Source organism: Neocloeon triangulifer, unplaced genomic scaffold, assembly GCF_031216515.1.
Source record: "Neocloeon triangulifer isolate White Clay Creek 2 clone unplaced genomic scaffold, ASM3121651v1 ptg000013l, whole genome shotgun sequence".
Classification (NCBI taxonomy): Eukaryota; Metazoa; Arthropoda; class Insecta; order Ephemeroptera; family Baetidae; genus Neocloeon; species Neocloeon triangulifer.
This window is the reverse complement of record NW_026775555.1, coordinates 2,263,447-2,288,638: the sequence shown is the minus strand read 5'-3', so window position 1 is coordinate 2,288,638 and position 25,192 is coordinate 2,263,447. Positions and strand designations below refer to the sequence as shown.

The 25,192-nt window shown below is 36.9% G+C and overlaps 1 protein-coding gene across 7 annotated transcripts in view; it reads left to right on the top strand.

Annotated features, from left to right (window-relative positions):
* The window catches only part of LOC132198922 (uncharacterized), a 98,534-nt gene that overhangs the window by 585 nt on the left and 72,757 nt on the right, over positions 1–25,192 (top strand). For 6 of the 7 annotated variants that reach the window (XM_059623233.1, XM_059623227.1, XM_059623232.1 and 3 more), the window contains exon 2: positions 22,844–23,048. In XM_059623233.1, coding sequence (XP_059479216.1) covers positions 22,869–23,048 — 180 coding nt within the window. In that variant the 5' untranslated portion in view covers positions 22,844–22,868. Of the gene's footprint in view, positions 1–21,833; positions 21,967–22,843; positions 23,049–25,192 lie in introns of those variants that run through there. The other variant, XM_059623226.1, reaches the window with a different exon arrangement.

The window sequence follows — 25,192 nt, the reverse complement described above, 5'->3', positions numbered from 1 at the left end:
CGTGCATCAGAATTTTATTGTAATTGCAAATAAGTTTAATTGCGAGACCAAAATTATCCAGCAAAATAACTGAACTTAATGAAAAAGAATTAATTCTCTAGCAATTTTTTAATTGGAGAATCGTGTCCAACAAACCTTTTCATGACTAATTTGAATTTAAATAAACTTTGCTTTTCCATTCATAACTTTCATTAAAAATTAACAGCAAAATTTAGAATAAGAATTAGAATTTAATATTCATTTTCACAATCGGTGCCTGGAAACAATTTTCATTTTTGTGCAAAAGAAAAACAGAATTGATGGTACATTTTTAGAAAATAATCGCTTGAAACGGTTTTCCATTAAATATAAAAATTACATCAAATGGACGGAACTTAATATACATTTTTGAAATCTTTGTGAACAATGAGCAGATAATAACCATTGTTTTTCATTTTGCAATTCACTGTTTCAACCGAATTAATTAATCATGGAAAAAAAGAGGCATTATCATTAACGAGGATTTTGTACTCTGGAAAAACTGAACGTTGATATTTTCATTAAATTAGAACTTTCCAGAACTTTCCTTAATTGGTTTATGATTACAAAAAATTTCAAGCAAAAATATGAAACTCTAAACCCAACTTTGAAAAATGAGTTATAATTATCCAGTTTCAACATAAACTAATCGCACAGTCAAAAAGTAATTTGAATTCCAAATCGATTTGAAGCTTTCATACGCAGATATGAATGGGCAATAAATAATTTATTGCTATGGAGCGGAATGTGCTGGAGCAATTAAGTCCCGAGCGATTCATTTCAAATGCGGCTCGCGTTTCGCAAAATGAGCACCGCTAACTGCACGCGCGCGTCTTGTGCAATTGGGCCGTCGAGTCGCGATTTCGATTCTTTGCGACTGGCCGCGCGAGAAGACCGAAAAGTTGCATATAAATGTCACACTCCATCTGACGTAACTGGATTTATGTGCATTTTTGTTTTTGTCCCACCAGAGGCTCTAAATTCGTCCAGTTTGTTGTGGGTGTTGGACAAAAAAATGCGATGTGCTTTACACGCGTTTTACGGCCGGTTATGTTTTATTGGCGCTAAATTATTGTCGCCATAAAAATAGCAGAGCGCATTCGGGGCCGAATGAAACGTAAAATGCGCGTCTGACTCAGTTTCGGTTAAACACAAATAATGGTGAAGTAACTTTCAGGGGATTTTTTATTTGTCATTGGCTATTTCAAATTGGTAATAAAAAGAAAATACTAAAAGATCGACATAAATCAGCTCCCTAGAAAAAATCTTTATGGTTTTACAAAAAAAGAAAAAAAGTTCAGGGTGAAGAATTAAATTAGTAATTCACAAAATATCATTTTATATTGCAGCTGAGAAAATTATGAACAATTTAATTAAACTATAAACACAATTTACAGAAATGTTTTTTTTTTAAGAATTTAATAAGTAATATTATTATATTTTATTGAATGATAAACTTTTAATTTCCTCCGTCTAGTCTGTCTGTCATTACCGGTTTAGGCAATGTGATTTTTTTTCAGCTGCGCATTCGAGGCATCCGGGCATATTTTTTAGATTTTTACCTTGACGTTTAGTCGGCTTTGCCGGCTTCCTCCATTTAGGTACCTTTAAAAGCTTCTATATAATTCATACAAAGCAACATGGGTCGTAAGCGTAGGCATTGTCAAGTAAAAATATATAATAATTTTTTTTGCATTATCTCCTTTTTCTTTTTACAATTAATTTTAATTAGAAAAAGCTGCTTAAAACTTCTTGTATTGACGATTTATCTCCTCCACAATTTTAACTTTAAAAAAAATTAAAACATTTTCACAAGAAATTTGTTGTAAAAAGGCATCAGTCTTTGGGCGCTGGAGTTTTAATTACAATTAAAAGGGTATGGGATTGGAGTTCTCATTCTCAAAAAGCGTGTGCGATCGGAACATTATTAGAGTTATTGGAAAGTTAGAGGGAGTCTTGAATTTTTAATAATATCAACATGAGCTCTGGTACAGGGGTGAGGTTTTTGTGATTAATTACGTTAAACAAGCAATTGAAGATTTTATGATGCGCGGAAATTTACATTTCATGGATAATTTTACTAATTGTAAAACACTAGTGCAGATTTTCATTCAGAAAAAAAGCACGATCTTGGAAGGTCAGGGTACAAAATCCTTTAAAAAAATTATGTTACAAGTAACAAATTTCTAAAATTAATTTATCTTTCCTCAAAAAGTGTTAAAAAATATTTTATAAAATTAAATAGTTATTTTTGCTTAATTTTTTTTTAATATAATTGATTTTACTGTGGTTCAATAATGCTATCATAGTCTCCTTCAAATGATTTAATTTATCATTTATCATTCAGATATCTAAATTGCGGAAGCCGTACCCAAAATTGTGGCGTATAAGTGCCATTAACAACATGCGGTGCATTCAATCGCTTAATTCGCGCCGGATATTATGAAATAATCGCCTTCGGGGCCGGCGTGATTGTATGATATGTCGATGAAGAAGCGATTACCTTCACCTGTTCTGCGCCCATTTGCATTCGCGCAGCGCGCCCCATTTGTTTGTTTTCGTTGTGCCCAGGGAGGTTCGCGTGGGCGGACGAAATTAATTAAAATGCGCCGTGCGAACGCTTAATGTGCCACATTAGTCGCAGACGGCGGAAGAAATTGCTTTTTGATTGGCGTTCCGTGACCATTTATCAGTTAGCGAATATCTCCAATCGTGGAAGTAATTTTTCAAGTGATAAATTTTAAACAAATCAATTTTCTTCCTGTTTTAATTAAACTTTAATTAATCATGTACTTGGAAAAGATATAAAATTTGTAAAGTGAAATTAATTAATTATTTCAAATAAAAATAATAAAATAATAAATCTAAAATATAAATATTTAAATAATGAAATATGATGAATTATAATTATTAATAAAATAATTTATAAAAAATTTATTTTAACGTGTAAATATTTTTTATTATCATTTAAAATTAATTTTCAATTGGTAAATAATTAATTTTAATTTTTTTTTGTTGCAGAAAAATATTAAATTGTAATCTAAATTAATTAAATCAACTCTGACAGCATAAATCACACCTGGAATATGTTAAAAACGACCTTGCTACTTTTTTTGCAAGGCAGGGGGAAAGTTTTTTATATAAATTGGTAACTTAGATAAGACCCTTACTTTCTTTCGGCACTGGAAAAAGTTTTGCGAAATATATGAGATGTTGCGCCGTCTTCTTTCCCCATTAGGCGCCAACGCGTCTTCATATCGAGAAGATTTTCGATCAGGAAAGCAAAATTTTGGTGCAAAAAGTTGGAGTTATTATTGGTGCTTTGCTCGCCCAGCAAGGAATGTCGTGAGACGACTACGCGCGTTGAGATTTGTTTTTCATTTCACGCGCCGGTGCATACGCAAAATCCAATTACTCGTCGTCCGCAGACTGCGACGGAATCAGTGCCAAAGAAACATAAAGAGAACGCACTGACTTTGCTATAACACATCATACTGTGTTTGGTATTTATTTAATAAATTGAAATTTAATACATTAAATTATTACATAAAACATTATTAAACTTTATTATTAATTCCTCAATACTTACAGGAAATACATGAGACAAGTTTTACAAGAAGCCGCAAAAGGCAATAAAATATCAGTTTGACGAAACAAAAAATAGTTAAATTTATTGCCAACTAAATTTGTTAAATTCATAAAAATCTTCTATTTTTAAAATATTTGTGATAATTTATTTCAATTTAAATTATTTACCGACTTACTTTTGCACTTGCTATTTTGAAGCGTGTAGATTGAATAACTACAAATTAATAATAAATTATTAAAATTAAAAGTCAACGCATTCATTCCTAAACTTAAATACTTAAACTTTTGACCTTTTATTTATAGGAAACTAAATGTTCATTAATAGATCAAGCTGATAGCCTGGATTCCTTGACATTTTGAGGAATACTGTTTAATTTTCATGACATATCCTAGATAATATGTAAAGTCAAAGGGATGTGTAGGCGAATCGATTAATATGACGTTTCCCATAAATATTAATTTCACCAGAGGCAATTTGCTGGAAATTCACGGTGAAATTAGAAACCAATTAACTGTAAATACAGCGTGTTTGCGAAGCTCTTGATGTGTTATACCAACTGACGTGGAGTTTAACCTGCCGGTGAAATCACAGTCTCTCGAGTAGGCCCGAAAATACGATCGATTTGCACTCACCGCGTGTGGGGATGGAAACGAGGTGCATCGCCTCGTAAAATCATCTGCCTTTTACGACGGAGCTCTTTCGCCCCTGCTTAAGAGCGGGGGGCGAAAAATAGATTTACGGGTCTCTCTGCTCGCGCGCATTGTTGGTGAAATTTGGTCGTTGATAAAGTTGCTGATGATTTCGCCAAAGTTGGCGCGCTTTTTCCGCTCGCCGTTGAATTGACAGCAGTCGCGCGAGAGCATTCATTGTTCGCCGTTTGCTTTGAAAAGAAACACGCAGAGAACTATATATACGAGTTTTGCTTTTTCTCGCCTCTTGAGACAATAAGCACGCGCCCAAGTTGCCCGACGCTTTATTTGCCAGCCGTGTTTTTCGAGGGCAGAGATTTGGCGCCGGGAATAAAAGAAAGGTCAGAGCGGAAAGCAGAAATCGCACTCGATGAGCTCTCGACTCTTGAAAATACGTACAATAGCAACATCGTGTACCTCTGTTTGTATTGAACTGGACAAAAATACAACATTTTTTTAATGTCTTTTCATTAAGGAGATTTTTATCAGGAAACTTGCAATCACTTCAAATTTATCTTGAATCAAACCTTTTAATGCCAATCTAGAAAATATTTTATAAGTGATGTTCAAAATTTTACCAAAAATCACGCAACAATCGTAAACTAATAAACAAAAGTAATAATTTTGTGTCTGCTCCATTTAAAAGGAACAAATTTCAATTTGCTTTAAATTGGTCCATCAAAGGCCGACAATTCCCAACCTGCTATTAATGAGCAGTTTTGAGCGCGTGTGGCCAACTCTCTCTGATACAAACATTTTTCGTCAATAGCGGCTAGATTGAAACTTGATGGTGTGTTCGGCGCAAAACAAATTCATTTGGTCGGCTTGTTTACTTTGCGGGCTAAATTATTCAGCGTGAGCGTGATACACTGGCCGAGAGCGAAAGCACGCCGACCGATATTGAATTACGACGGCGGAAACCAGAAACCGGGCAAATGGATTTCCTGAAAGCCTCTCCTCATTAGAGATTGGTCCCTAGAAAATTTAGCTGGCGACAAATGAAAGCAATGAACGACGAAAAGATCTAGGCTTTTTTGCTGCCGCCGACGCACTTAGGACGGGAGGGACGAGGAGGGAAAAAAGAGGGATTTTGGCTGCACGTCACGAGTGCGCTCTTCCAACGACAATCAAATCTCAGACGAAAAATGACCGCACCTCGAGGGCACAAATCTCTCCTGAGGGCAAAAACTTCCGCATTTGTGACTTGTTTGCGGAATGACGCTTAAACTTCTTACAAAAAATTCTTAACTGCAAACATAAGAATTTTAAGTGTTTCCATTATTTATTTTAATGGTGAAATTTATTCAGTTATTGAACGTACTTGACGTTATTGGATCTGTACTTTCAAAATTTAACAATGATGCAATCTGCAAATTAGAAATTTTAAAGTTTTGAATAAAGGTTTTTGTATGTTCAGTTTTCTGTCTTACAAATGTTTAATTTTTATTTTTTAGCGTTATATTGAATGGAATTTCGAATAAAAAAGTAAAATTCTTAATTAGATTCATAATTTTGAATAATTTGGAAAATAAAAGCAATTGATAAATCAATCTTTCATCAATATTACTTGAAAAGAAACTTTTTAATCTTTTTCATATTCCTAACTTTTTATATATGGTCTTTATTGAAAACTCAATTGAGTACAACTTTCAACTTACATCTTAGAAGGTTAAAATTAAGATTCACAATTTATTTTATCAGTTTGCGCGACAGGGTTTCCAAAGTTTTTCACTTATTTTTAGAATAGTCATTAATGCTAAGCACTCGGTGGTTGCACTCAGCCAGATGATATTGGGTGCATTTCTCACCGCATAGCAAACACACGCATGAATCACTTTCCTCGAAACACTGTTGGCGCTCGGAACTATTGCTACAGATTTGATTATGAAAGCCGTGCATGGCAAAGCGACAGAACACATGTCTTTTATCAAACAAGGGTTGTTTCCATACATCATTTCTCATTGCCGGCGTGTCATTGAATTTCACATTAAACCTATTTTCATGTTCAGAATTATAGCTCTCAAGGAACTTGACATAATTACCCGTCTCCGGGAGATCGTATTTTTCTTTCAAATCGGTAACAAACAATTTCTCATCGACTAATTTGTACACATAGGTGTTTTTGTTGTATTTTGAAACTCCCATTACTATCTTAAAATATCGAGATTTCACTTTTTCTAGTTCTTCAAAATCTTTTTCACTGAGATGTTGCCAAATAATTTCAATACCGTAAGAGGCCATCGGGGCAAATTTCAAATTAAACAATTTTTTCGCACAATCAATAGACAATTTTCTCAAATCTCCATACATATTCATCGCAGTTAGCGCATTTTCCTTTCTCCGTGCAATATGTTCAGTGAAATCTCTACCTGATCTTTGGAAGTAAATTCCTAAGTATGGGAAGTTTTTTACATATTCTATTTCATGGCCGTCAATCACTGTTTTATCGTCCTTTGCATATTTCCCCTTTCCTCCTGTTGTGAATTTCATCATTTTTGTTTTTGAATAGTTAGGTTTCAAATAGTTTTCTTTAGCATATTCTACAAATTTGTTCATGACTGCTTCAATTTTCTTAACATCGTTACTAATAAACACCATGTCATCTGCATAGAAATAAAAGTCTACTCCTTCGATTGTTTGAAATATTTTCACAATATCATAGATATATATGTTAAAGAGGAGGGGACTCGAATTCATTCCTTGCTTGAATCCATTTGACTCAACAAAAGGCTCAGATTGAGATATTCCATCATTAATACTAATAAAATCTAAGTCTAAAAATTCGGCCAGTAAACTCAATTCCGTTTTGGACAATTTCTTTTGATTTATAATTTTTTGCAGCAGTATTTTTCTATTTGACAAGTCAAATGCTTTTGTGAGATCAATAAAAATAACATACATCTTTGTGCCTTTTTCATTAACGGTTTCGATAATTTTTGATTGCAATTTCTGTGCCGCCTCGAGAGTTGACTTGCCAGGCATGAAACCGTATTGCTCCTCGGGTATTATGTTTTTAAATTTTTCCATTATTCTCCTGCTCAGAATTTTGTCAAGTAGTTTACATAATGTGTTGCTGAGGCAAATTCCTCTATATGAGTTACAGTCATTAACACTTCCTTTATTTTTGTACAAAAGTTTCATTGTGGAATATTTCCATTGCTTCGGAATTTTTCCCAAGGTCAGACATTTATTGAAAAATTTGTTGAAAAGTGGAAGCATGAATTGAACAAGGGATTTAATATTTTCATTTGTAATGAGGTCTGGGCCAGGAGCCTTTTTGTTTTTCAGATTTTTCACTGCCCAGAGAATTTCCGCGTCGAAAATTGGTTCGCAGGAAATTTCTTCATCATAATGGTTTAAGAGCGATTTTAGGTTTAAACTATCATCTCCTTGAAAGTTTTCACAGTTGAGTATTTTTGTCATGTGTTTAATCCAGTCTTCGAGGTCAATGGGGTTTTGTATTTTATCAATTATTTCGACTGGCTGTTTTAGGAAGCGGTAAGCTTCTTGTTCTGCCTCAAATATTATTTTTTCTTCTTGTTTCTTATTAAATGTGAGTTTTTTACTTTTTAGCAGAATTTTGTAATCTTTCTTAACATCCAGCAGTCTTTTCAGTAGGAATTCATTTCTGAAATTTGACATTAGGAGTGAGTGATAGATATGAACAAGGTCCCTTCTTTTCAGAAAGCATTCGCAATCAAACCATGGTTTACTTATTCTATTATTTTTGCGAGGGACCTGTTTTGATTTTTGAACTATGTCCAGAATGTGTAGATAAAAGGCTTCAACATTGTCATTATCGATCAAAGTATTTAAATTGACATAGTCATTATTAACTAGGAATTCAAGTCTCTCTAAATCAATTTTATATACTGGTTTTGCTTTATTTTCAGAGATTTTTGGTTGCTGTGAAGTAGAGTTGGAAATTGAGGCGGCACATGTCACCGGGTGGTGTTTCTTTTCTATTTCTCCTTTCACTTGAAATTCTTTTTTAGAGACAAAGTGGTTAGCAAAGATCAGATCAATTACACTGCCTCTCCAACCCGGGTGACCGTGTGTTGGCAAATTTAGATCATTGAACAATGAGAATCCATTTTTCTCCATTTTTTCGGTTAAGTACTTAGTTTTGCAATCATAATTTGTGGTTAATTTTTCAACACGACAGTTGAAATCCCCGAGAAGCAGAACTGGTTTATTATTACAATTTCTAATTTTCAGTAGAGTCATTTCTAAGTTATCTGAGAATTCATCCAGGTCATAACTTGGATGGAAGTAACACAAAACAATCACTAATTTTTCAAAAATTTGGATCAATGCAAAATCCTTAACTTCAATAGTTTCTGTTCTTTTTCCATATTTAAATTCATTTTTGAAATAGATTGAAATTCCTTTCCTTGCCCTCCCGTTGCTGTTTATTTTATTTGCCAGCAAATTTATTGATCTAAATCCTTCAATGTTAAACTCTCTTTCAGCAAATGTTTCTACAAAAAGTAATAGATCATAAGTTTTGAAAAATTCAGTTTCAGGAATTAATTTTAATTTTGACTCTAATCCTTCTATATTCCAAAGCATAAGGTTAATTTCGGTGCTCTTTACCTCGCCAGATTGAGATCTGAGCCGCCGGGAAAAACCGGTTGAATGTCCTCAGGCGTATCTTCGTCCTTATTGTTGGTGGCCTGAATAGGGGTATTGGTTGTGGGAGTTGTGGTGGTCCTCGTGGTGCGGCCGTGTGGTTTAAAGGAGAGTAGGTGAATTGTGATTGGCTGGTTGCGGAATTCATCTAGTAGAAGTTGGTGGATGAAGCTAGCGTTGATGCCGTCCAGCCCGGAGCAGATTCTTGGCAGGGAGAGTTCAGTGACCTTGTGTTCCTCTGTGTATTTGGCCAGTCCTCGTACCATTTCCCGGGCACCTTGGATGTGTCCGTCCGGGTCGTGATAGAGTTTCTGATTGGATCGTGGCTTAGACACACAGAAGAGCATGAGGGAACCGTCTGGCATCTTCTCGGGTGCAATGTAGCCAGGGGCAGCATTCGGATGTCGAAGGAGCAGCTGGGCAGGGTCGAAACGCCCTACATTCTTGGTGTGGAGAGCGAGGCCGGCGCCCAGGTTGAAATCTGCACCAGTAGCTTGCCCTTTCACGCCTTTGGCTCTCAGTAGGTCACCTGTTTCCTCGAGAATAGTGCAGCGGCTCTCTGGGTGGCGCTGGAGGCCTTTGTTTCCGATTTTCTTTACTTCCATTTGATATTTCATGTATTTAGGCGTGGATTTCGGAGCCGGGTTCGACCTTTTTGAGTTTTGTTGGCGCTGTTGTTGATGGGCTCCGACATGAGTTTGGGTGTTCCTTTGGTTAGGTTTCTTTGATTGGTCATGGTGGGGCAAATTGTTGGAGCGCCGTTTTGGCGTTACGATTTTCCAGTCATTGTCTGCGTCAACGGCCGCGTGTTGCGATTTCGTAGCGCCTTTTTCATTTTGATTTTCATCTCGAGTCTGATTGGGGGTTTCAGAAGGGAGCTGCATTTGTGTGCCTGATACTCGCGCCACTGGAGTTTCAGAGCATGACCGATGGTGGTGCTGTTTCGGGGGCGTGTCACCTCCGAGAGACACGAGGGATGGGATTTCAGGTTCAGGTGGTCTTGATTTTGTTGGCAACATTGGAAAACCTTTAGATTGAAAACTTTTTTCATTTTGGGCAAAAATTTCCATTTCCATTTCAAAAACACGCTGTTTGAGGTACTCGATTTGGTAGTTGCAGTTTGCATGGAAACCGTACGGGTCCGGTTGTCTGGTAAAATGGCTATGGGAAGGCCCCTCCATGGTCCTCGGAGTTACCTGGTCCCTATAGCCCCGCATCATTGTTGAATTTGGCGTGCACCCTGAGCCGGTCCCAGGGCACGGAAACTTGTTGCTTACGTGAATTTTGAGGCCGGTGACTCTTCGTTGTGAAGTATGCCCATTAAGAAGTCACTGGGTCTGGTTTTTCCACCTAAAATCTGTCAAAAAGTGGCCCGGGCCACATACCTTGCTGTTGTTTTGGTCGGCGCTACCAACCATTCCTAACTTTTTAATCTAAATAAAAGCTTTTTAATCTCAATAAAAGCTATTTATTGACCAACTATAAATCCGATCAAGCTACTTGGAAAGTTGTCGCAACTTTGCAACACACACATAATCGGATGGGCTTTGTTTGCCTGTCGGAGAGAAGCAGCTTCCCGTGCACAAAAACGAGCCTAATGACAGCGCGTGCCGCATCAAATTCACTACACACATAATAAGCTGAACAAAGCTCGCAAATTAATGCGCTGCGGCGTGAGGACGACGATGAGGAAGACTGCAATTAAAATTGCTTTCTGCCAATTACCAGCAAACTTCTATTTTCGGCCGTGCTCTTATAAACTTGTTGATGACTTTGCCGCACGACGCTTCGCACCGTCGCGCCGTTTATTAACTCTTTATATAGCAACAACAAGTTTGAAGGAGGCGCTTCTCCACCGGAAAATAAATGTGTGTATTTTCCGTTTGTATGCCATATGACGCTCTTGGCAAGCAATCAGAGTATATGCAACCTGCTCAGCTTCGCTGCTCTACAGGAAGTATTCTGGTAAAACCTGTTATATTCTGTGTTGTTTTCTTTCATTGCACAACTGCTCGTTTTTTAGTTTAAAAATAATAACAAAAATTTTCTTATGCTACCTAAAAAATATTAAATTATAAAATAACATTTTCGTTCTAATTTCACTTTATTAGTTATATTTAAATAATAGAAACGAACATCATTTTTTGTAGATTTAATTTTAAACGGCATCTGAGATGGCTTTGATGCATTCCGTATTTTTTTAGAGTCAGCCTAGTCCTTGCGAATTCGATTCAGTGAGCAAAATATATCTTCTAAAAAAAACAAGCCGCTTTAGTTTCCCGCTGCAGGACTACACTGAGCTCTGCTGAACCGTGTCCTTAATGTGCGCTTTACTCGCTCTCTCCATCCTTGATTCACGGTGTCCGCTCCTTTTGTATGCAAAACCGCAGGACCTTTTCTTGCCTTTCACTCAACTGCTGTTGTCAGCAAGAATCGGCGGCGCGCAACTTTCGAAAAAGTCCGTGCCGGTGATTCTGATTTTGTCATGCAGAAATTCGCCACGGTATCAATTGGGGCATCGCTAATTACCGCAGTGTGGATTTTTTTTGCCGAGGAGAACACGAAAGAGTTTGACAGACGCCGAGCCGAGCCTTTGTTAGGCACCGCAGAGAGAAAGAGGCTCTCGTGCTTGTTAGTAATGTATAAGTCCGTGAGAAGGGCTTGTTACATCTCGAGCACGTGTGTCACCCCGCCCTATAGACCGACCGAGAGAGCGGCACAATCCTTCCCCGGCAGACGGCATGCAATTAGCAGCGAAATTCCTCCGTGCGCTCCGGGACACGTTTATTAAGCGGCGTATTTTACAAGGCGAAGCTCCGACGCGCACCAAATTGCCACACAAGAAGGTCGCTCGATTTCAGGTGCATTTTTAATCTTGAAGACATTGCAAAAAATCAGAATTTAATCAAAATTTGTCTCTCCGTTGGGAAAAAATAGATTAAAAGCTCCCTTTTTTTCAAGAAAAATGATATTTTATAAGGTTCTTGAAACAATAAAATTTGATCCCCTGAACATAATTCTGCACTTCAAAACCTAAAAATATCCCCTCTAAATTAGTTCATTAAATTCACTGCAAATCCACAAGGGAGCTGGATTAATTAATAAGTTTTTTTTTTCAAAACAGCCTGAAAAATCTTTTGGCTTTTAGTGATGTCACTGAAAAGTTTGAGAACCTTTTTTGTTCCTTCAATAGTAAAAAATTGATAATAATAGGCTAAAATTTTAAACTTATGGTGATTATAAGACATTTTTTAAAGAATTATTTAGATTAAAATTATCTTAAGGATAAAGGGACTTGGGTGCATGGCAAGAACATCAATTTTCTACCTCACTCACGGCAGATTACGCTTTGGGAAAAGTTGCCTCATTTTTCACATTAGTTACCTCGGGAGTTGCAAAGAAGCGCGGATTACGAGCTGCAGCAATCGCCGTTTTTCCCTCCAAAGAATCCAAGAAAGAAAAGCTCCCCGAGAAGAAATTTTCTTCTTTGAATAATGATGGCAGCGAGAAGCGCCCAGGGATGCAAAGTGAAAAGGAATAAGGAGATTTTCCCTGAGGGAGAAGCGAGGCGCTGCCTTGGTGCTTCAGAGCGAGAGCCAGGCTTAATTAAATACGGCCAAAGTACACAAACAAACACAGGCAAAGCGACGATGAGGCAGAGGACAGAGGAAGCCTTTCCGTCAACCAATCTCGCACACTTGCTAAAATGTCACGCGCGTACATATAATAGCGATGTGGGCGATACCAAATTGATTTCCTAACAATATATATCGTGAATTAATATATTTTATGCAACATGCAATTCAAGCAAACGTTTAAAAATTAATATATTATTTCTCATGTTTAGGGTTTCGTTTTGTAATTTAATAATCTTCAGCAGAAGAAGAAAATAGAAAGGTTTTGAAAGAATTAAAAAAAGATAGCTTTAGTGTGAGGAATTTGTCATGTTGTAAACACGGAATTTGAGCCTTAGAGTCAAAATTACACTTCGTGGCACTAGCAATTATCAAATTTTATTTTATTTTAAATCTCTCCTTGATTTTTATAGTAAGCCTTTCTGTTCTCAATAAAAATTTAAAAAAAATTATTTGGTACATATGAGTAATTAAAAAAATTAATTATTCCAAATTTATACTTGGAAAAATTGAAAGAATCTCATATAAAATACTAAGCAGTGCATGAAATACTCCAACCTCTTCTTCTTTCTGCATGAACTGATGTTGGTCTTTGGTCTTTGCACACAAAATCTCCAACACAGAGCAGGAAAATTCTAGTGAAAATTCCTCTGCACCGACATTTCTGCTCTCCGCTCGTGTATATTACGCGTCCTGCTGCATATCCTGTGTGTTATTGCGAGCGAGAAACAAGTTCACTAACCCTCTTTGCTCTTCACCCACCAAGCAGCCACCCACACCTACACATCCACTACCCGGGAGGGCAAAGCCGAGAGAGAACCCTCGTCACCGACACACATACACGCCGAGTTAGTTGTTGTGATGAGAGCACAGCAGCACATATGTATATAAATAAAACTGCGCGCCTATGCTAATCAGCGCCAACCGCAGGTCGAGTCTCATTCACAATCTGTTCCAATTAAACTTGCACCAGCACCGAGTGCAAATTTTAATTCCAAGTGCTGCAGTTTCCAACTCGTTATGTAAGCTCAGATCACTACGTGAAATTACACGGGAAGGCTGCTCTTTTAATTTTGCTCGTGAACTTTTTCATTCAAGAGAGAACGTGATGATTAATGGATGGCGGCAGATCGATCTGTCATTAAAATCCGGAACTGAGAGAAGACAATCTAGGACATGTCTTGCATGAAATTAAAGTGGATGGTAACGACTGAAAGATTCTATATTTTCAACTTAAATTATCTCATCTTAATAAATTTTACAGAAATTATTTGTGAAAAAAGGCTTGAATTTGTCAAATTTTTTTTAAGTAGGGTTTTCATTTAAAATATTTGATCAAATTACTAAAAAAATTTACTGATTTTAAATAAATTTTATTATTGCTTAAATCTCCAAGAAACAAATAGTTTTTTTAAAGTCTAACTTTTCTAATTAATTAAAAATCCAATCAAAAAAACTTGCTCAATACTTTTGTAATATCCCCCTGGCCATCTGCTTTAAGCTCTCGCGCACATACTGAAAATTTCATTCGCATCTCGGGGCGAAAAGTCAAGACGGATCGTCGCCAATAATGAAAGAGCTGGCGGTGGCGGCGCCTCATTTTTCCCACGCGTACGAGCGTCGACGTGACTCGACTCGCAATTCGCGGCCAAATTGATTCAAAGCCACTTCATATCTCTCCCGAAATAACTCCATTTTCGACTCGGCGCGTGGAAACGAAGATGAAATCTGTGGGAAGGCGTGTTTTATCGAAGGTGTCGGCAGTCGTGAGACACACTCATTTTTCGGCAGGGGTAATTGGGTTTCGCCTTCTCGCCGCTGTTTCGCTAAATTTCCAGCAGCCACTGCGGGGCGAGATTGGAAGAGATAAATCTCGGCGCATCCACAGCCTGAAAGCGACAGCCGCGCTGATTCCGAATGTCGTGTGTGTCCTTTCGACTGGGAAGCTGGCGAAAGAGAACTTCTTTTAACGGACTAATGATACCTTTTTTCGTTCGAGCAAATGGGAAATGGGAATGGACTCTCTTTGGAAATTGCGGACCACACTATGAGAAAGTACATAATCCTTTTTCCTATGAGCAAATAAATAGGAGCTTTTAGATTAATCATGAATTTTAAAATGTGACACACTAAATAAGATGATTATTTTGGTTCGGACCAATATTTGTAAAAAAAGGTAGAAATTTTAATTTTTTGTCTTATTATAATTTGTTATTATGGGCTCAGGCTGATTAAAATTAATTTCTTTTACAAAGATTTTAATATATAAATGAATACCTAAAGAAATGTGATTTATTTTTAATAAACCTTTTGAACGTCAGTGATTTGAAGATGTTCGAGTGATCTTTTAATAGTACAATTAAAAGGATTAACTATTTTAAATAGTCTATTTATTTATTTATTAAAATAATTTGAAAAAAGGAAATATTAAAATTTGATGAAAACATTTATAACTGTTGAATAATTTTCTAAATAAAACACTCCAGCTGCTGAAGTTTTACAAATTTGAAAGTTTTCTCAAAGACAATTTATTTTCATGAATTTTTATCAGAATTAAATTCATTTCCCTGAGATGCAAGTTAAACTGAGCCTTTTAACAGAGCCTTGTCCTCAATTTGCTCTCGACTGCTGATATTTTTTTTGTCCGCGCAAGAAAGACTTTGAGCATCACTAAAGAGATATTGTAAAGGAACTGAACGCTAAAAGAAGCCCCTTGAGAATTTATTTTCACAACTTCTAGTGCAGAAATGATGAATGGGGAAGTGTTGGCAAGTTTCCTTGCAAGTTTATGTATAGCGCTCCTCCCCCGCGAGTAAAATGGCATATTGCACCCTCGATTTCACGCATGAATCAATCGTCATTTAATTCAACTTACTTAGTGATTACGAAAGTAGGTCTTGCACGACCAGTCGAGAAAGTTTGCGCGGCCATTAAATTGTAAGAGGGTCGCTCGCGCCCAACCCTTTTCGGGCAAGAATTAAAGCGAGGGTTGCTCTTTCCGCCGAACAAGCCAAGTGAATAAAAAGCCTCGCGCGAGTGTATCGTCGTGCAAAAATTGTGCGTCTCTCTCTGGCTGGCTGTGCGGATATTTTCACGCTCGACGGCGTCGCGCGTCGGCCTCATTGACTAACCCGCGTGTGATTTGGAAATCCGCAGCTGCCACCAACAGCAACCCGGGCCTGCCAGTGAACCACCCGAGGGGCCGTAATACGAGAAGCATTCCGAATTAGATGATAATGTGCACGGCGGGCGAAACCTCGCGACCAGAAAATGAGCGTCATTCCCTTTCCGTAAAAACGGAAATCGTGAAAAGGCGAGCAAAATTAGTTTTGAGAAAATATAATTAATTTATATTAAATAAAGTTTTATGATAATTAATTATTTGTTTGAAGAAGTTGACACTCGAGGAGATGATCATGGAAATGAAGAGATCAGACTTTTCCTCGTTGCAGAAAAATTGTTTTTTATTCAAAAAAATCTGAGCCATTTGTTTTTGAATAAAAAGCAATTTTTCTGCAACGAGGAAAAGCCCGATCTCTTCAGTTCCATAATTAATTATTATAAACTATTTTAATGCTTTTAAAAGACGTTTTGTAAATATTTTGAATAAATTTAACTTTCATTCTTTAAATATTTTTTTAATATTAATTGAAAGTATTTTTAAGCGTCAAACGCCAAGTTTTTTATTTAGATTTTCTATTTCTGCAACTTTTTCTTAACTTTGCGTCTATATTTTAAGGATTAAAGAAACTTTACTTCCCTTTATTTTATAGTAAAGTATACAAGCGTGGCTTGATTACATGGTATGGCTGCAATTAAGACCTACCGAGATTCCTCACTTGGCGGTTTTCCGGCCACTTTGTTTAAGCAAGACAGTTTCCGCCCCCGTGCAGAAGCCCACAGAAAAGCATTTTAATTAAATCGCGCTGGTCGGAAAATTCTCAAGTCCGCGCGCGCGATTCACTCACTCTCTCGTCTTTTTAAGCCGGTGTCAAAGCTGTGCTCATTTCACCTGCTGCGATGCAATTCAGACCACCTAACGCCATAATCCCCCTTTTAATTAAAAATCGCGGACCCGAAAAAGCGGTGCTCCCCTGCGATTCGTTCCAATTATTTTGTTTTTCCGGAGTCCGCGCTTTGCTTTTGAGTTTGGCCGGAACAAAGGGGTGCAGGAAGCACAAAGAAAAAAGACGATCGGTGTTCGGAATAATATGGCGCTGCTTTCGACAGCGCCGAGAGACCACTTAAAAGGAGGACAAGCGAAAGGCTGTTTGTCAAATTGAGCTTTGAAAACGCTCAAAGAACAAGTGAGGAGACGAATTGGAGAAGCAAATTAGGCTTTCGTCTATCAGCTCACGACAAAAGGGACGATTTTCTTTAGAAGTTGATTTTTGCTATATTAAAGTTTGTGTCGACTGCTTTTTATGATTTTTATTGATATTAAAAACTTTCCTTTGCAAGGATGATTATTATTATAATTTGTAATATTTACCTTAGTGACTAAAGCCAATAACATTTTGACTTTACAAAGGACGATCTGTTCATTTGAATTATTCCAAAATATTCATATTAGAATTAAAAATAATTTCGGGAACAATATTTATTATGTTTAGGGTATGTAGAGATTATTAAGTGATTCCAGTGTCTAAAGTTCATTATTTTTTACTGAAAAATGGATATGATTAAGTTTCATAATTTGGACGCCAAAAATTTTTTGATAAAGGCTTATTTTTAAATTTCTTCTGATCGAGGTAAATTTATGGTTTTACTCAAATTATATAAAAATAAAGTATAAAATTATTTAATATTTTCTTTTAATATTTCAATCAATACATTATTTTTCCTCTTACTTATCATTAAACATTTATCGTTTTTCATTTTGGACGGAAACGGTGCGGAAGTTAACGTGCAAAATGACTTTTGGCTCTACCTTGTCAGTGTGGCAGAGATTTCCACCTGGTCGACCACTTAAAGCTCACGGGGGATGATCGACTGCGCCTCGAGTGACGAGGCGGATCGATTTATTTCTCCCTTGTCTGTCAAGCGCGGCGAAAACCGTCAAGTTGCCTTGTGTGACCTCTTTCTGAATTTCCTCCCCAAATCACAGCATGCTAAGTCACGTGTGAGCATTATTTTTTTCTCCGATATTATTATTTCCGCACTTTATCTCGCGGCTCCAGAGGTCTTTGGTCGGCTTTAAGGTGACGTCACGACCGAGACCCTTCGGCTCATTTTTCTCCGCAATTTATTCCACCGCTCCCGCGCTATTCACTCTCTGCCAACGCTCCGCAGCGCATGAATTATGCACTGACGCTCACCAAGGGTAATCAGCAAGAGCACCGCACACCGAGGAGCAGTGAACATGACACACTAACACACCGGGCACCGATTTGTGGACAGCTCACTCACATTCACTCTGTCATTTTAAGGTTGTTGTTAATGAACTGGAATTTGTTCATTTTAATTTTAAATTGAAGAAGTAAGTCATGATAAAATTTTCATCGGGGAACTTCAAAATGAGGAATCATTTTTTGTTTTTAAATTAAATATTTTTGCTCAAAGTGCATATACCTCATTTTCATCTATATACAATTTTTTTGGAGAGACGTAGGGAATTAAAATCTTGATCTTTTTTATTTAAATTTAAAAAAAAAACTAGAGGAAAGGAAGACATTTCATCGGGGAACATGAATTCAATATAAAATTTTAGAAAAAAAATTAAGGAGCCATATTTTAAAAATTAAATATTTGATGCTCTGAGAGCATTGATTTGATTTTTTTTTCTTGGAGTGATGCAGAAAATAAATTAATTTTACATAATTTTGGAAAATTTGCTACACCCTTTAAAAACTAACAAAATTCAACAGTTTTCTTTTAATTAAAAAAAAATCATCAATCGAAGCATAACTGCCAAACAAGCTCTGCAAATTTATTGGCCAATTATCAAGGAGTGTAGGTGTGAAAAACACCAAGCCGATCAAGAAGAAAGTCATTTTCCACCGCTCAATCTCCCGCCCACTCTTGAGCCAAACCGCAGAACCGTAATTACAAAACTGTCAACTGCCTGCGGCGGTGGTCGGCCTGCGAGCGATAAAAGTTGACACGGAGCGAGAGAACTGAGAAAGAACAGCGCACTTAACTAAACCCATCAAAGTGCTGCATTTGCCGCGGAAAACCGCCCTGAATGTAAACAGCCGGTTAAACGGCTGCAAAAGGCAAATTACAAAGGCCGTTGTGGATTAATTAGAAGCTCCATGCAGGAATTCGTGCCCATATTAAAGTGGAACGCGAGCTCTGGATAAAGAGCAGTAAAATTAAGTTTTAAGCTCTCATCTCTTGTTAATGGTCAAAAGAGTTTTAAACTGCATAGAAAATAAACTTGAAATTAAAATAATAAATGTTTCTGAAATTAGATTTTTTTGCATGAAAAATTTTAACCGGGTGAGCCCTGTTGGACGGAAAAAATAAATAATAATAATGGATAACTAACCTCAAATGCAACCTTCTGGCACTTTAAATACCTAGGGTCTTTTAATTTTTTTTTTTTTTTTTTTTTTTTTTTTAAATATTTTTAATAATAATTATTATTGAATATCTTTAATTAGTTTAGGCGTGGAGTGCGTTTTTCTTCCCTTCGATGAAATGTGATCCCAATAACCACCCTAAACTTCCACAAGGAGATACAAAATATTTTTTTATTATGAAAGTTTGACCTTACAAAATAGGGTATGGCGCCTTCTGCAACACCAATAAAAGGCATCAGGCGGACAGACTTCAGAGAACAATTGAAGGTTTCGTTTACAGTAAAAAATAATTGTTTACAACAAACGAAGGTTCTCTTTGAGTGAAGAATAATTGTATTAATTTACTTGCAGAGACAGAACGATTAAAAGATATAATTGAAGAACTCGGGCTTTTTCCTTATTGTTGTAAAAAATGTAAAAAAAATTATATTTGCTGATTTTTGTATCATTTTGCTCATGAAATAGGGTCGCAGACAGAGACCAAAACTGGTGGAACAGTTTTGATTTTGAATAAAAACAATTATTTTAAACGAGGAAAAACCCTCACTTCCATGATCAACTACTTGATTGTCAATTTCTTCAAACGATATTAAGATCCCCATTATTATTAATAAACTGAATTTGTGTGATCTTTCAGTTTTTGCCCCTTTTAATTACGAGTTCAATTCAAGGATGGACAAAATCGCAAAAGCGATCTGCGATCCGCGATTGCGATCTGATCGCGATCGCACCATTTTTTGAAAAGATGATCGAGATCGCGATCGCAATCGCAAAAGGTGGTCGATCGCAGACGATCGTTGAAAGCAATTTTAATGCTTAAATCTGGGAGAATTTAATGCTAAATCTGGAAGAAAATTTGTCAAATTCAGATAATTTGACAGAAAAATTTCTTAAACAAGGCTTTTCATTTACGGAGTTCATTTTTGTTAAGACTTCCTCGTTCTGAAACCAGAATTGATAAAAAAAAAACGTTCGGAAATGTGTTTTCAAAAATATATTTGATTGCAAATGATCGCAATGGTTTTGATCGCAATCGCTCGATTTTTCAATTTCAAGATCGTGATCGCAATGTTTGAGATCGCGTCCATCCTTTTTAAATTGTTGAAAATATGCAACGTTAGGTATTTCGCCAAAACATCAAGGAAACACAAAATTATCGTAACTTGAGCCTTTGAGCAGAGCTTGCAAAATTTGATTAAGTAGTTGGTATTCTGCATGAAATTCAGTGCGGGCTCTCGAGCGATGAAATTTTCAGTGGTGGCGCGTGGGCTCTTTACTTGGGCGGGCCGGTCGGCAGCCGCACCACTGAGGTTTCCTTTGGCCCCCACGGTCTCCATTCAGCGCCGCACTGTTTTATTAATTACGATGACAAAGTGCCGGCGCAAATTTATCGGCCAACTTTGTACTTCTCTTCGCCACTTCTTGGCCAATTTATCGTGGCGAACGGAATATAATATTGTCTTTGACAAAAATCGTTCTTCCGATTCAGATTCAAGTGCTCTTTTGATGAATTATGAATAAGTCAACGTGTTTGTGGAGGTTTCGTTTCAGAAAGCACCGTATACGCCGGTGCGTGTGTTTGTTGAGGAAGTTTCCTCTCAGAGAAGAGCTGACAGTCGAATTGAATTTCATTAAGCTCTCTTTGAGCGGCTGTGAAAACTTCTTTTCGATGGAGTTCATTTTGCGCAGTACGCCGGAAAGTCGGTTTTGACTCTAATTGGGGGAAAACTGTTCCTTTTAGATATTCAGAGTTTTCCTTTGATAAGTCACAAACTAACAAAGTTGAGTTTATAGTAGGTTTAAAATCAATATTTTAGTTCATCAAAGTAGACAAGGGCGTTTTAAAAATGGTTAATATTTTAATATCATTATGTTAATTTTCATGCTGAAGATAATTTCATTATAAAAAAGCTAAAAATATTTAGATTTATAAATTGTTAAAAATATTAATTAAAAATAATTTTAATTTTTAAATTAATTTAAATTTTAGTTGTTATCAAATTTCGCTTGTATTAATTTAAATATTGCAGAATTGTACTCTGATGAGGTACTTTCAATAAACTATATTATAAAAAAGCTGGAATTTTGTTTCTTGATATTTTATCGAACAGCCTATCATGATAAACTGAGGCTAGGGTGTTTTTATTGATGCCCTAATTGGAAGAAAATAATTAAATTTCGCGTTTTAAATTATAAATTGACTGGGCCCCTGAAATCAAAATTGTTTTTATGGTTTTCAACCATTTGATCAACGCACATTCGGCGCTCGTATCTGTTCATTCGGCAATTTAAAAGTTGGAATTTCTCTGCACTTTTGCCATGTTGGCCCGCTCAATTTTGAAGCAAAGAAACGCATTCCTGGGCAGCCTCGGCAGGCAGAAGCGCGAGAGGGGCCACGTGTATCAGCGGGCCGATGCGAATAAATGAACCTGGCGCGCGCTTAATAAAATTATAAACATGGTTTTTCCCTACCTTGAGGTCACGGCGATCATCCCTGGTCCGTTTGTGGTCCTCGGCAGGTCGGCGAAATCCTCCGTCGGCTCAAATTCGGCGAGATACGGGCCTTCGAGGCACGGAGAGGCGACTTTCCATTGCACAAATGCTAACTACTTTCCCCTCCTCCCTGCTGCGGCTGCTGCTGTTTGGTGCTCCAAGACGAGATCCAACAAGTCAGGACGAGGATCAGAGACGTACGCGTCGCGTGAGGCAGGCGGAAAAATAATAGAAGGAGGGGAAAGTGTGCAGTGTTTGGATGACAAAGGTCGCCTCTCGGTGGACTCGGTGCCTCGGCGGCCCGAATCTCGCCTAATTTGAGCCGACGGAGGATTTCGCCGACCTGCTGAAGACCACAAATGGACCAGGGACTTATCGCCCCCAAGGTAAGCACATGTGACCCCTCTCGCGCTTCTGCCCGCCGAGGCTGCCTAGGACTGCGTTTCTCTGCATCAAAATTGAGCGGGCCAACATGGCAAAAGTGCAGAGAACGCCGAATTTTTCAATCGCCGATTTAGCAGATACGATACGAGTGCGGAATGTGTTTTTCGGACTGCTTAATCAAATGCGCAAAAAACATTAAAAAAGTTGAATTGTTTAATTAAGGTTTAAACACAATGATTTTTTTTATATTGAATTAAAAATTGGACTGGGTTTGGACTTGTGTTGTAGGGCAAGAGAAGTAGAGAACTGTTTTTAAAATTAAATAATCTGTTAATTTTTAGTAAATTGGGTTATTGGCTTATACAAATTCTCTTCAAAATTTTGACTCTTTTTGTAATGAATTCCTGTCAATTCCAGAAATTCGCTTATGTATTAGTATATAAATTCAAATACACCTCATTTACATAATAAACTGATTTCCATAGCTTTCTATAATATTGATTGAGGTAATCTTATAAATTTTCGGTATAATTTGAAAAAATTGCACCGACAAAAACTATATTATGTGGAATTAAACAGCTCTTCTTTTTAAATGGAATTTGTCAAAAATTTTATAGCAGAGAAATATTAAAAAAAAAGATTCCTTAAATCTGTTTTAAAAAATTAGAAAAATGATCAAAATATTTGAAAAAAACAAAACAAATTTAAATAGATAACTTTTAACTATTCCAATTCATAATAATGTATTCCAGTCATGAAAAGCTCTACTATTTTGTTTCGTTATATTCTTTTTCTTCTTCTTCCAATAAGGGTTTGTCATTCGGGTGACTGGAGATGAAAAATGTGCTGAAATTGCGTGTGCTTTTGGCGTGTCCTTAGGCTAGATGATCGTACCGAGGGTGGCATGAAGCTCAGCGTGTCGGCATTCCAGGCGTCATGCTCGGCTAGCGCTCAGAAGATCCTGCACCACCACGCGCCCTCATATGGGTCCACCTCGAGCACCGCGGCCGCCGTCCTCCAACCAGCCCCCATCCAGCACTCGACCCCGCCGCACCTCGCCAAGCGCCCCAACCCCACCGTCAAGGTCAGTGCGAATTTTTTTTTACATTATTTTTACACCTTCCGCAACAAGTTGGAAAGAGAGATTCGTGCCGATCTCTCCGTCCTTGAGACGGAAGCTTTTATAATATTCGATTCACGACCGCCGAAATGTCACGATCCGTCTTATTTCTGACTCGAGAGTAAGCGAGTCACCTTGAGAGGAAGCACGAAAGGCTGAGAGCAGACCTCGCCGAGCTTAAACATTTGGCTTTCGGAGGCAAGAATAGGGCAAACGTTCACGAAATCGACCTCCTGGGGCAAAAGCAAATAATAAACAACTTTGGCTATTTGGAGCGTCGTAGGAAATGGTGTTTGTACAAAAAGGGCGAATGTTTGGATTTTTTTTGCAAGGATCTAAAACAACGACGTCCAATATTGATTTCACGGAAAAATGTTTGATTGGATTTCACTGTCTTAAAATTTAAAATTAAAACGTGTTTGAAAAGGAAACTGATTCTTTTAATAATCGCAATTTCAATTTGCAGTAAAATAAGGGTTTTATCAAACTATTAATTCTTTTACCTTAATTTTAGATTGAATTAATAAAACCGTCAAAATCGTTTTGAAATGGATGCAAGTCCTAGCAATACAGGCAATCATGATTTGAATTAATTATTTTCTGATCCATATCTTATTTAATAAATATAAAATTTTCCATTTTTCTTATTTATTTTTTTCATTATTTATACATTAATATAAAATAAATGATAAAAAGTGAGAAAACTCATCAAATATAAAAATTGTATATTATTTTTTATTATTTTTTACTACAAATTAAATAATTGTAAATAAGAATTTTTTAATATTTAAAAATTGTAATTTTTATTTCTACGACTTATTATTTCTCAAAAATATTGTTGTACACCAGTCATTAAAGATATTTTTTTTATTTTGTACAAATTTGACAAGTACAACTGGTCAATAATTCAACCTTCAATGCTTTAGTGTCAAGAAGAAGCTTTGCAATGCAAGAATTTTATATTGAAATGTAAACTTTTCAAGCAATTTACATTATTTTTAGTTAATTTAGTTAAAATAATTTTTAATTGAAATACAATCCATAGATCAAGCTGAAACCACTAAGATGAAGCTTTTTTTTTTATAAAAATACGTTGATAATCCTAAAAATATAATATGTTTTTTTGTCGATATACAACTTAAACTTTCACAACAACAAAGCGAAATGATAGGAAATTTTCATGTTGGAAAATATAAAATTTAAAAAGAAAGGTTCTGTTTTAAAACGAGCGACTTTGCATTGATTATTTTTGCCACTCATAAAAATGATGCGGAATTAAAAATAATTATCAGCTGTTTTTATATATGTAAAATCGCAATGAAATCACAAGAAATATAAATTTTGCTTTTTCCTCATCCTAAAATAAAAAAATGCAATTTCCAGAGATTTTCCACCCCAGTGATTCGGGAGATGCAAATTTCCGCGCTCGCACTCCATTCGTCTTCAGTCAATAAAACACGCTGAGGCATTATTGCGAAATTTCGTTGTTATTTCCGTGCGAGCGATCGCGAGAGAGTCGTCGGGCGGATTCCGATTTTTTGTTCTTCCTGCATAAAACTCCTTCAAGGCTCCACTTTTTCTTTGGCCCCAAGTTTGCGGCAACTAGCAGGTTTTCGCCTGACGGAGCATTTTTAAGACAAGGGCCCGTCTCGTGTTTTATATACCGCGCCGCCCACTTTCCTGCTTCCTCTTCGTCAAGGTGAACACACACATGTATATAAACCAAAGGAAAAAAGTTTGTCGCTGTTTGTGTGTTTGCCCGCGATTAGCCGGAGATATTATTCGATCCCTTGCCTGGCGCATTCCGAGCGGAAGGAGAAAAACTCATTTGAAAGTATATAGACGGGGCCAAAGTTAACTGCATTATTTCCACCGGGAGCGGCCGGACGCGAATGGCAAAGTAGGAAAAAGAGTTGCTAACCGACCGCTCGACCGGACAAAAGTTGCTGAATGGCGCTGATTGATTGCTTCGGGTAATTGGATTGCGCCACCAGCTGACCTCTGGGGTTGTTTTAAAAACTGCCAGAGATTGTGTTCAATATGCGTGCTCTTTTGTCCGCTAATTAAACTCATTCATCCATCAGTTGTTAAAAGCTGCAAAAATTGCA